This window comes from Berghia stephanieae, chromosome 4 (assembly GCF_034508935.2).
Source record: "Berghia stephanieae isolate SIO BIC M18660-M18661 chromosome 4, UCSD_Bste_1.3, whole genome shotgun sequence".
NCBI lineage: Eukaryota > Metazoa > Mollusca > Gastropoda > Nudibranchia > Aeolidiidae > Berghia > Berghia stephanieae.
In genome coordinates this window covers 27,578,509-27,591,008 of record NC_088363.1, presented here as the reverse complement: position 1 = coordinate 27,591,008, position 12,500 = coordinate 27,578,509, and the positions used below count along the sequence as shown (strand labels likewise).

General features: G+C 32.8%; 2 protein-coding genes across 3 annotated transcripts in view; one reads left to right on the top strand and one right to left on the bottom strand.

Moving 5' to 3' along the window:
• LOC144970355 (uncharacterized) overlaps positions 1-12,500 on the bottom strand; it is a 162,496-nt gene that overhangs the window by 124,279 nt on the left and 25,717 nt on the right. The gene's annotated exons all lie outside the window — the stretch shown is intronic.
• Positions 9,109-12,500, top strand: part of LOC144970353 (peroxisome biogenesis factor 2-like) — a 45,274-nt gene continuing 41,882 nt past the window's right edge. For both annotated transcript variants that reach the window (XM_078909902.1, XM_078909903.1), the window contains exons 1-2: positions 9,109-9,169; positions 11,223-11,300. In XM_078909902.1, coding sequence (XP_078766028.1) covers positions 9,131-9,169; positions 11,223-11,300 — 117 coding nt within the window. In that variant the 5' untranslated portion in view covers positions 9,109-9,130. The remainder of the gene's footprint in view (positions 9,170-11,222; positions 11,301-12,500) is intronic.

Sequence of the window (12,500 nt, the reverse complement as noted above, 5' to 3'; positions counted from 1 at the left end):
TTCACACTAACAAATGTATAAATTACTACACCACATATTCCTTAAGTTATGCAACAGAAATGAAAGGATACTGCACTGAATATCGCTTTATTTCATGAGAAAAGAATTTATCAAAAAGTACCTATATAACTAAAAGAACAACTTTTATCCCTCATTTTATTTATTTATTTATTTATTTATTTGTTTGTTTATCTATTCATAATAATATTAAATAATAATAATACATGGCATTTATATCACGCCTTTCCATCACTATATGATGCCCAATGCACGTTACAAATAAATATTACAAAAGTTTGACACATAAATAAATCGTATACGACTATGATATCATATGATATTGTTCTTGTTCATCTATTTATTTCTTTAACTTTTGTAAAAGCGCTCTTACAGCATTATCTGTCACTGTTAATACCAGGTTCTGATCCTCAAGTACCAAGTCGAATGGCATTACCCAACCCTAATATGGGCGGCTATGTGGTCTTGTGGTATGACACTCGCTTTCTGATCGGAAGGTCCTGGGTTCGAGCCTCGCTCGGCGCATAGTTGAGTCCTTGGAGAAGGCTCTTTACTCACATTCTCTCACCGTACTCAGGTGTAAAATGAGAACCTGGCCGTTAACAGCGTTATCTCTGTCCGAAAAAATTATAACATCGCCTAACAGGCGTCATGTCCCGTCCTAAATGTTAAATATTGCTGTTGGCCAGGGACCCCTTGTAAAGCGCTTTGAGCACATTTAGTGGATATTGCGCTATATAAAAGCTCAATTTTTTATATTTTTTTTAATACACACCTGAGTTTTGAAATAATTGTCACCCATGCGGTCACTGGCCACGCTCATCCTCGTTTGATTTTGTTAAAACTTTGATTAGAGCATTTTTCTAGCGTAATATATAGAACGTGCTCAAAATTTCCTATGCAATGAAGATGCACATAATTATTACTCCTGTTTGTAACATTAAAAACATGTTATTTTCAATTTAATTTTCCTTTGAACAAAATAAAAAAAAAGAAATAATATATCGTCGACCTTTCTAATTTTTATTTATTTATTTATATATTTATTTACTTTGCATCAATATTTTGAAGAAAATAACATAATTTGTCGGTAAAATATTATAGTTTTGCTACAAATTAAACAATAGATCTCACAAAAACAATTACATTTTTTTTTCTTTTAAGTGATATTCCTCTTGGTTAATTAATGATAAGCCGTCTATAAACAAAAATGCCACCTATTATACCATAAATTTAATTGTCTGAGTTTCACATGCCATGCAAAACATATTACAATTGATTATTCGTTGTTACATATTAAATAATCTAATTTTTTTTTTTTTCAATTCTTCTTCTTACCTCATGTCTGGTTTAACTTAACAATGAGACTATTCCAATGTGTTGGCCACTGCCAGACCAATGTGTCATTCGTCATAACATTAACAACAGCATGTGTATGGGTACATATTATAAATCCGAGTTCGATCGGATACACTGTGAACATGCCAATATGAACGCACAATATGTATGTGTTTGTACATTAGAATGTACGTATGTTGGACTTATGCGGTATTAACAATGGTCAGTGACTAGCTGTGGTGCAGGACGCCGGCCGGCTACTCGGCAGCATTATGCCAAAACATATTTTATTCAATTCGGTCAGGAAACTTTTTCTTCAAATATCGATCTGCTAAGATGACTCTCGTCTTGTCAAAAAAATTAAAAACTTAGAATTTAAAGAAGGCTTGGGTGTGAGACTTTTTGACAAGTAAAAAAGAATAAGTTTTCTCGCCAAAGTGAAAATAAAGTGTTTTGTCTAAGTACGAGAGTACGGTAACAAAGGCGATGACCGTGGTGGAATTAACAATAAGTAGATCGATTGATTGATTGGTTATTGTTGTACAGTGTAATACGATTTTAATTTTCTGAATGGATCAGGATATTAATATGATTGTGATTTATATCGAAATGTTTAAAAAAATAATAAATACGGTATGTTTTAAAATTAACATCACGGATATCAATTATGATAAGCTCGTGATATAATAACATATCTATAAATTATAATTGTCTTTTTCTTCTCCTTCTTCTTTTTTCTTCTTTTTTTTATTTGTTTTTAAATTTTTTTTGAAAATTTATGTTATGCTTCTAAGAGTAGAAATACAGTGCATCGGCAAATATATATGTAGGGAATAAACATGTCATTGTTCGAATTTCAGTTAAAATAATAATAATAATAATAATAATAATAATAATAATAATAATAATAATAATAATAATAATAATAATAATATAATAATAATAATAATAATAATCTATTTCCGTTTTGATTTCCGTATATTTACAAGATTGATATCGAACGCAAATTATGGACGCATTCATCATTATTGCAATTAAAAACACTTAGACGACGTTGCTTTGAGAGATTGCTGTTTTTGTTTGGGTTTTTGCGGGGGGGGGGGGGTGGTGTTTTGTTTTTATATTTTTTTAAATATTTATTTATTTATTGTATTGTATTTTTTACTACTACAACAATGAGACCTTTACAATTTAGCTTATTAGACTTGGATAACTTTAATCCTTAATCTACTATCAATTCCCCCAACCCCCAAGTGTTTTTTTTTTTCCAAATATTCATAAGGTAATGAATGATATCAACGAATGAGGAATAAAGGCCCATGTTAGGCCAAGCCTCTGTCATATTCCAAGATATTTCATGTACCAGAAATAGCTGAGGATACTAAAAAGTTAGTTTTGAAAATAGGCTTTGAGTTTTTTAAAGTCGTCAATATGAAGGAAATGATTCAATGTCTTTGTTTTCCCATTTACATTAACATCTCTTACTGAGAGGACAACTCGCGGATTATGAAGATTTATTGTTAGGGATAACAATTTTTTAAAGGGTGGACACATTAGCTAAAATCAAATATATTTTTTTCTTTATAAATACTCAATAGTCGACTGGTGGTAATAAATCATGAATTGAATCTCTTGTATGAAAGATATGTTTGATTGGATCGTTTCCAAACCAGTCTACTTGAAAATCTAAAAATTCGTAATTTTTTAGAAAATAAAAATTGTGGTCGCCATAGTTAACTTTACAGATCAATAATTAGCCTTCTCAGTGATTAGATTTATCACTCCAAAATCCCTATGATTATGCACTTTTATTTTCAATAAATTTTAATGACTTAGAAATGATCATGAAGTTATGAAAATGAAGCCAAAATTTCGTAATTCTACGAATTTTCCGTAGTACTAGGCAGGTCTGCGTTTCTATCATCACCATGATATGCCATTGGTTATGGGAACCAGAGGCTCTAACTGCTTTATCTACATAAGGCTATCATCACCATGATATGCCATTGGTTATGGGAACCAGAGGCTCTAACTGCTTTATCTACGTAATGCTATCATCACCATAATATGCCATTGGTTATGGGAACCAGAGGCTCTAACTGCTTTATTTATCTACATAAGGCTATCATCACCATAATATGCCATTGGTTATGGGAACCAGAGGCTCTAACTGCTTTATCTACATAAGGCTATCATCACCATGATATGCCATTGGTTATGGGAACCAGAGGCTCTAACTGCTTTATCTACGTAATGCTATCATCACCATAATATGCCATTGGTTATGGGAACCAGAGGCTCTAACTGCTTTATTTATCTACATAAGGCTATCATCACCATAATATGCCATTGGTTATGGGAACCAGAGGCTCTAACTGCTTTATCTACATAAGGCTATCATCACCATAATATGCCATTGGTTATGGGAACCAGAGGCTCTGCTTTATCTACATAAGGCTATCATCACCATGATATGCCATTGGTTATGGGAACCAGAGGCTCTAACTGCTTTATCTACATAAGGCTATCATCACCTAAAAAAAACAAACGTTCTTATGAGAATTCACTTTTGTGGTCAAGTGATCAGGCTCGGCTAGTGTGCCAGGTTCAGGCTCATCTGTGGGCGGTGCAAAGTTATATCCTTGGAAAAGGCTCTTTTCTCACATTATTATCAGGCTTTTTAAACTCCCATTTTCGCACCATACTCGTGTGTAAACTGAGCACCTGGCTGGTAACAGCGTTGTCTCTGTCGAAAAAAAAAATGCAGCAGCGCCTTACAGTCGTCACATGTAAAGTATTAACTGTTTAAAAATTAGTGCTAACTTGGGGCAATTTGTAAAGGACCTTTGCAACATTTATTGGACACTGCACTATATAAAAGTTTACGTATTTTTTAAAATTATGAGAGAGCCAAGATTATTATGATAATTTTGTTAGGCACACAAGTATTTACAGTTATGACAACTGTACGCAAAGTTGTAATAAAAATATTTTGTATTGGTTTGTGAGTCATTGTTGTATAATCTGTTCGATCTTTAAGTACGCATCGGCTGTATCCCACTACAATAATGAGACCAAATCATTTGTAGGTCTTTTGTTATTTAACTCTTACACGACTATAAATCTATGATTCTCAAGAAATTCACCAACGATGCGAAACAAGATTTTAAAAAGCACAAATACCCTCAACCCCCCCCCCCCCCCCTTTTTTTTTTCCATCACATCACACGCCTCTCTCTCTCTCTCTCTCTCTCTCTCTCTCTTTCTCTCTCTCTCTCTCTCTCTCTCTCTATCTATCTATCTATCTATCTATCTATCTCTCTCTCTCTCTCTGCCCCCACCCCCACCCCCATCTCTCTCTCTCTCTCTCTCTCTCTCTCTCTCTCTCTCTCTCTCTCTCTCTCTCTCTCTCTCTCTCTCCACACACCCTTTTCTTGTGTCACTTGTTGCACTTGTAATTTCCAATATCTTATTGGAACTGAGAAAATTAGTAGTTGATAGATCGAAGACCGTTCATCCCGACTGTGTGCATTGGCACGTATCAAACGCAATAATCGGTTTAACTCTAATCCTAGCGACTAGCGACACGGTCGACAGAGGCAGAGCAAAGAACAATGGGCTAGAAGCACTCTTGGTAATACTGTTAATTTTTACAAATAATATTATTATGTGTTTCGATCCCTTCTCACCACCGTGTTATTTCTTCCCTCTTCAAGTCTCATTAATAAAAATAGTACGGGGAAAAGTATAAAGATAAAATAACTCTTTACTAGTATCATTCAATACGAATGAACGAATCTTCCCTGACAAATTCAAAGGTTTAGCCTCTGGATCCAAAAAATAAGTATCAAGAGCAGCAATATCCAAACACCGGAAATAATCGGCCTCGAAGATCCTGAGAATTGCTGAATTTTTTTTATCACTCGTGATTTAAATATGTATGTTGATTTACAATGCTACATTTATTTATTTTCCTTTTAATCTACATCAAGAATGAGAATGCCTTTTTTTTTTTTGGTAATTAGCGCTTTGTTTTCAGAAATAGAAAATATTTTACAGCATCATACATTGTTATCGAAGAAATCAGGGTTCGTCCGATCCATATACATATTGGAATAAGTTATTAAAATTTATAAAATTCCATTTAGCACGCATATGCGCTTCATCCATTGAGAATGTTTACAAATATAGCTGTCAAAACATAAATTCCACCTCATAGCCCTTTTATTACAACTTGTGATAAATGTTATACTAAAAGGGCAATTGTTTTGACTCCGTTCTTAACAACAGCATCCTTAACCAGTGACTCTGAAAAGACACGTATTTTAAAATTTGGCAAGAAAACTCGTCCTTCAAATATCGATCGATTTAAATGAACCTCATCTTGGCAAAATCTCTCAAACTTGCGACTTCACGAGGTCCCAGGTTTGAGGGCTTTTGCAAGTTATTCCAGAGTAGGTACGGCAGTTAACTAGTTAACAAACGCATGACTCCAGAGTGCTCATGGATACTTGATGAATTGATAGATATAACGTACATCAGAGAGCTATACCATACATGTCAAGCTATTAATAAAAAATTACAAACAAGTATAGGCGATATGTGAAAATTATGTCTTTGTTCAAAGAATGCAAATTAATCTAAATGGGAATGACTTTACAAGTAGAAGGGGAAAAAAAACCCAACAAAATAAACCTACTCTAAAAATTAGATGGAAATAATTCTTTGTTAATAGTGGTTATCTAATCCACTCATCTTGATACATTTCGATTTTTTTTAAACATGAGCTTTTATGTAGCGCACTATCAATTCAATGTGCTCAAAGCATTTTACAAGAGGACCAAAGCCAACAGCAACAAGTAACATCTAGGACGAGACATGACGCCTGTGCGGTACTATTTCAATTTAATTTTGGACAGAAGGACCGCTGTTACCGGCGAGACACTCATAAATTTACACTTGGGTACGATGTGAGATTGTGAAAATAGAGCTTATTTATATTTTTTTTTCGGGGACTCAACTTTGTGCCGCCAGAGTGGAACTCAAACCAGGAATCTACGGATTCAAAGGCGAGTGTCATACCATGAGACCACACAACCAAAAAATAATCTTCAAAACACGCGAGGTTTAACTAATGCTGCTTGAAGCTTTAAAAAAATGAAAGACAATGATGAAATAAAATTCTAGCTCTAGGCACGAATATTGTGGATGTTTCAGGTTTCCCCTCTCTCAACAGACAGGGCAGGGCGACTAATAAACCACGAAACACAAAACTGTCATCATCTGATGTTTTATGTCGTATCCGTAGTCCTGTTTGTTGATAACGGGGAAAACCGAAATCGTATAAATTATCCGTTTGTGTCATTAAACCAGAGCAGAAGCTCCAATCATTGTTATACACACAAGGTACAAAAAAAAGGTAAATAAATGATAGAACTTATGATGGATGGCTAATCGGTCACCAATCACGTAGGACATAATTTCTTGGGTTTGTAAGAAGACAAGACCTAGATCCGCTCGCCATCATATTTTTCAATGAATAGAAATGTTCCGTCTCATTAATCATTATCCTATCGACAATGCTATTGACAAAAATTGGTATTGTGTTTTATCTATATCTTTATGGTTCCCGTTTCTCTCCATTGCATCCTGTTTTCATATTATAGATTTGTAAAATTCTACTACAGCACACGTACGATTACAATAACTAGCATTAGTTAATAAAAAGAAAACCCATAAATTAAAGGCAAAACAGCAGGTAAAGATATTGAAGGCATTGTGGAGTTGATAATATGATTATTTATCTCGTATAATATTTACATAACAATCCATGGAGTATTTATTATCCATGCTTTGCCTTTAATAGTTAAGGTTAAATTTGAATTTCAATGACGTTTATGTAACTATATCTCACTTCGTACAAAGAATTTATGAGACACGAATTATCAAAATATGTAAAACAAAATCAATCATGTGACAAAATTATGTGCAGGATATGCAGTGTCTCTTGAAGGGTAAGGGTGGTGGTGGTGGTTGGGGGAAGGAGGGACGAGGAAAAAATAGAGGATTTATATAGCGCAATATCCACTAAACGTGCCCAAACCGCATTAAAAAAAGACATTTAAAATCATTTGTCGAATATTTTTTTTATCAAACCCATATTTTCATGCACCTCTTCTTCATCTCCAACAACGCCATTGTCGCCATCTTCGTTATTATTTGTTATCATTGCACCAATAGGGAACAAAAAATCACCATTACTAACATCAACAACATCACCGTGATCATCTTCATCCTTCTTGTCATTAGATCACACCTACATAGCCCTCGTTTTCATTCTACCCATTATCTGATGTCAGCTGTCATTTCAATCTCGGGATAATGCGTCGATGTAATAACAACAACAATAATGATAATAATATAATAATAATAATAATAATAATAATAATAATAATAATAATAATAATAATAATAATAAATAAAATAATAATAATAATAATAATAATAATAATAATAATAATAATAATAATAATAATAATAATAATAATAATAATTAATAATAATAATAATAATAATAATAATAATAATAATAATAATAATAATAATAATAATAATAATAATAATAATAATGAATGATGATGATGATGATAATAATGATAATAATAATAATAATAATAATAATAATAATAATAATAATAATAATAAATAATAATGATAATAATAATAATATAATAATAATAATAATAATAATAATAATAATAATAATAATATGATAATAATAATAATAATAATAATAATAATAATAATAATAATAATAATAATAATAATAATAATAATAATAATAATAATAATAATAATAAGGGGTATAAACCCAAGGCATTAATTTCATGTATTTTTTTTTAACGAATCATTTGAAATTCCATTCCGAAATTATCTAACATAGGTACCTGCATCAACTCATGCCCCCCCCCCCTCCCCCCAACCACCATTCCACTTCTCATTGCTCTCTATACACAATTAAATAGTGTTAAGGATATGAAACTTGAATGCAACTTATAAAAAAAAGGCATGTGCGCTTGGAATGTTATGCAATTCCACGAGTATGAATACTTTAAAAAATAATTTTTTTTCTTCTATCTTATCATAATTTTCTCCTTCTTTTCTTTTATGTTGTCTAAGTACAACAGAAAGCATTTATTCAGGAAAGATAATTTTAATCATGCATATGTATAACAACATTAGCATTGTGATTCGGGAACAATAATATCAATTATTGTAATACTTATAATTAATGGTTCCTACCTTTTCTAATAACCTCTGTGCATATAGAGTGGAGGCGTGCACCTATACACCCTCCTCCGTCAGGCTCGTGTAACTGACCACATAAGTGCTAACTCCAAATGTATAGGTATGTCACGGTAAAAGGTAAATCCTTCACATGGAAAAGGCGTAGTGTTTTCTGTTCAACGCCAACTTATGCTGGTCGTTTCCCTAATCCGGTTCACGATTTTAACTACTCCATGGTCGTGTTGAAGCACGTCAGTTCCTTATTATTGATTTTTAGCTGTTGAATATCTTGCACCACATTATTAACGAAAATGAAATGAGTTAAATGTGGGACATTGCACGCTATCAAGTAGAGGTATTTTAAATTAATTTTGATAAAACAGTTGTATAAATTAAAATTTGGTTTCGAATTATCTTAGCTTCATTTGTCACTCCAGAGTCGACCAATCACTGCACTCAGCTACTTAGTGTTTACAAACAACAAAACATGGACGATGGACCCGTGGATGCTCTTCGAGTCAGTCAGGTAATTTCATCCGTTGAATCGTGGATTGGTCGATCGGAAAATATAACCATTTAGAAAGATATGAATAACGCTTGAAGACTTATCGAGGGACATTAAATTGATGCGATTACATTTACGCTGTACTTTTAAGTCAACTCATTATTTCGAAATCGAAAGTAGGATTCTGAGTTCTGAGAATGAAGAAGCCTCTGCCTCTGCACAGCGTAGGCGTAGGATATCATTTCTTGATGGACTGTTTCATTTTTGTTTTGATTTTATCCCTATGGGGAGGCCTTCCGTTATGTCCTCGTTCTATAGGAACCCATGTATTCCTTTAACTAACCTGAAGAAAAAAATAAAACCTCGTACCTTTACTAACCCCTAACGCAACACTAACCACTCTTCTTTCTATTTCTATTATTATTATTCTAAATCTATTAAATTTTAATTAAAAGTAATATTATTACTATTACTTATTACTTCTACTTCTATAGATATATCTAGACTCTAGCTAGATATCTAATCCTAATATAAATATAGGATTCGATAAATATATAATATATAACACTAACAACAGACAACAGTAGATAATAATAATAGTAATTTGATAGTAAAATAATATCTAGATCAAGATAGTAACAGTGACAGTAGCAGGAAAAACAAACACCCACTATCACTAACTATCGCTAGTCACTAGGACCTTTGCCTTTGCCACCAAGACCTATAAGTAACCCTATTAAAATAGAAAAAAAATCCTGCGGCCTTGAGCTTACCCTAATTTAAAGCATAGGCATAGGACTGCTTTGCACTACCTTTCAAATTCAATACTTCATCAACTACTAAAACTAAAAAATGGCGGCGGAGAACTAAAACAATAGTCATATTATTTATAAGTAAATTTTAAACTTTCACTATTCTATCAAGGTTTCTTCTGATAGAGTTTTTAAAATGCTACTATATTACTATTACTATATATTGACAAATTGAATGAATAAACACCTGACAAAAGATCCACGGTGAAAATACTAATTGAAAGAGATGTTAGACCGAGGAGCTTACGGAATTTCTCCCTACCTAAGTGACCTGCTGTTGCAGGATTAACATTTTCATTTCAATTTGGTGTTCGAATATGACGCCTAATTTTATCTTTGTCAGGCGTTAGGTGACTTTCTGTTAGAGTGATATCTAGTGTTAGTGTTACCTGGTCGTGCTACTAGGTATCGCTCTGAAAATTACTCACTGATTGCATTTACTTTTGTAAGTTTACTATTGTCACAACAATGTTTAATTGTTATATTAATGATAAAACATGATAAAAGTATACTGATGAAAATGATAGTGAAAACTTAATGCAAGAAGAAATGAAGAAAATGAAAGAAAAATAGAAGAACAATGATAAGCAAACAAGTCGATAAAAATAAGATTTAAAAAATAAAGGAATAAAAAAAAAATAGTGGTAAGAAAACAAATGAATAAAGTAAAGTAAAAATTAATATTGAAAGTTGTCCCTCATTGGGATTTGAACCCGGGATGATGTGCACTTATTTGCAGGTCTGATACTGATAACCCAACTATTATAATGATGCAAAATATTGTCCATGGCCATGACAACAATGTTTAACTAGGCCCATAGTTGTGATCCGATGTCAGACCTGCATGTATGTTCACGTCGACACAGGACCTTCTAATCATGAGTCAAACAGCTTATTCACTACGCTACAGATCCATCCAACTTGTGGAAATATTTAATCATGTCTATTTAGTACAAATATTTGAAAATATGAAGTATGCCACGTCTGTTTTGCTATTTTTAAAATGTAAATTGCACATTAGCAAAACAAAATCAAGACATACAGGTGTTTTTCTTTTTATAGTTTTAGTGACTTTATTTTTTTGATTAAGAAAATGATGGAGCAATATCTCGTTTGGTGTCTTCAATGAACGGATATAAACTCTTATTATTATTGCATTATATGTATACATAATTTAATATGTAATTTACAAAGGATGCACTTAAACTTTGATAAGCAGCCAACTTAGCTTCCATTATTTCTATAAATTTATTATTTTTCAGCTGGATGCTGCTGAACTTGATGAGGAAATTGTACGTCTAACCAAGTCTCAAGTCTCTGAGTTGTTTAAATATCATCAGGTATGTACTAATGGATATGGTATCAAACAACATTGAGACAACAACATTGTGACAAAGCAGTAGGGGGAGAGGGGGGGGGGGTTAGTGTTAACAAACATGAGTGTAATCAATTTGTTCTTTTTGATGTGAAAGTGAAAGTTTGGTAATTCACATCTTACAGTGCTGGATAGGTATTGAGGTGGTTGTCAGGATTGTTCTTAAAATTATTGACAGATTATGAATTAACCACATGTTCTGGTAGATTTAACTGGGCTTTCAATAAGATCTCACTTTGTATTGACCACTAAACGATGTCTGCATATTAAATTCATGCAGTCCAAGCTGGTTTATTGGGACGGCTCGGTTCCTGACAAATCGTCCTAATTAAGTTAAGTGGCGTCCCAAATAAGTGACAGCCATGATATTGAGCAATTTTTCAGATTTACTATAGTTCACTCTGCGTTTATCCAGACTCGTGACTGGCCATACAACTTCAAATGAAAGATGTATTGGTTGAAGTAAACTTTTTTATTTTTTTATTTTAAAATATTTTGTTTCTTCTTTGTTTTTGTTTTTTGTTTTTTTTTTCAAGTTTTGAAGCCATAGTATTCAAGGAGACTAGTTTGATGTCTATTTTTGGTTACTTCAGCAGCTACTTGACTGCTAATCTTATCCACAAATGTTGTCAGAGGGGTCAGAGTTCTTTCTTGGACAACAGCTTCCCCTTTTGACGTTTTTCTAATGAAGTCATTGGTTGGATGTCCTCTTCATCACTACTTTTTTGCTCTTCAATTTTCTATTTTTTTTCTCTGTGCATATTCAATTAACTCCTCGCTGGTGATGGTGAAGCCACCAGAGCATTATAGATTGTTGTCGTAAGCCACTTGTGAAATCAGCTCATCCTCCCTCATCTGAGTTGAAAGCAGAACGACTTGGAAAATGTTTATTGTCTCTGCATTTCTTGCATGGCCACTCAGCAAAAATTTAGCTTTAGTGTAGCAGTTGTAAACTGTCTGTTGTTTAAGAATCAGAAAGATATAAGACATCCAACAAAATGATATTTTTAACAACATTGATTGTCTTTTTATTCACATTGCTGTCGAGTTTCACAATGATACGTTGATTCAGTTGTGAGTGCCTTTTTGAAGTTTTTTATTATGCCTTGATCCACGGGCTGGATGATAGAAGTTGTGTTGGCAGGTAAGAACTGAACTGTAACAT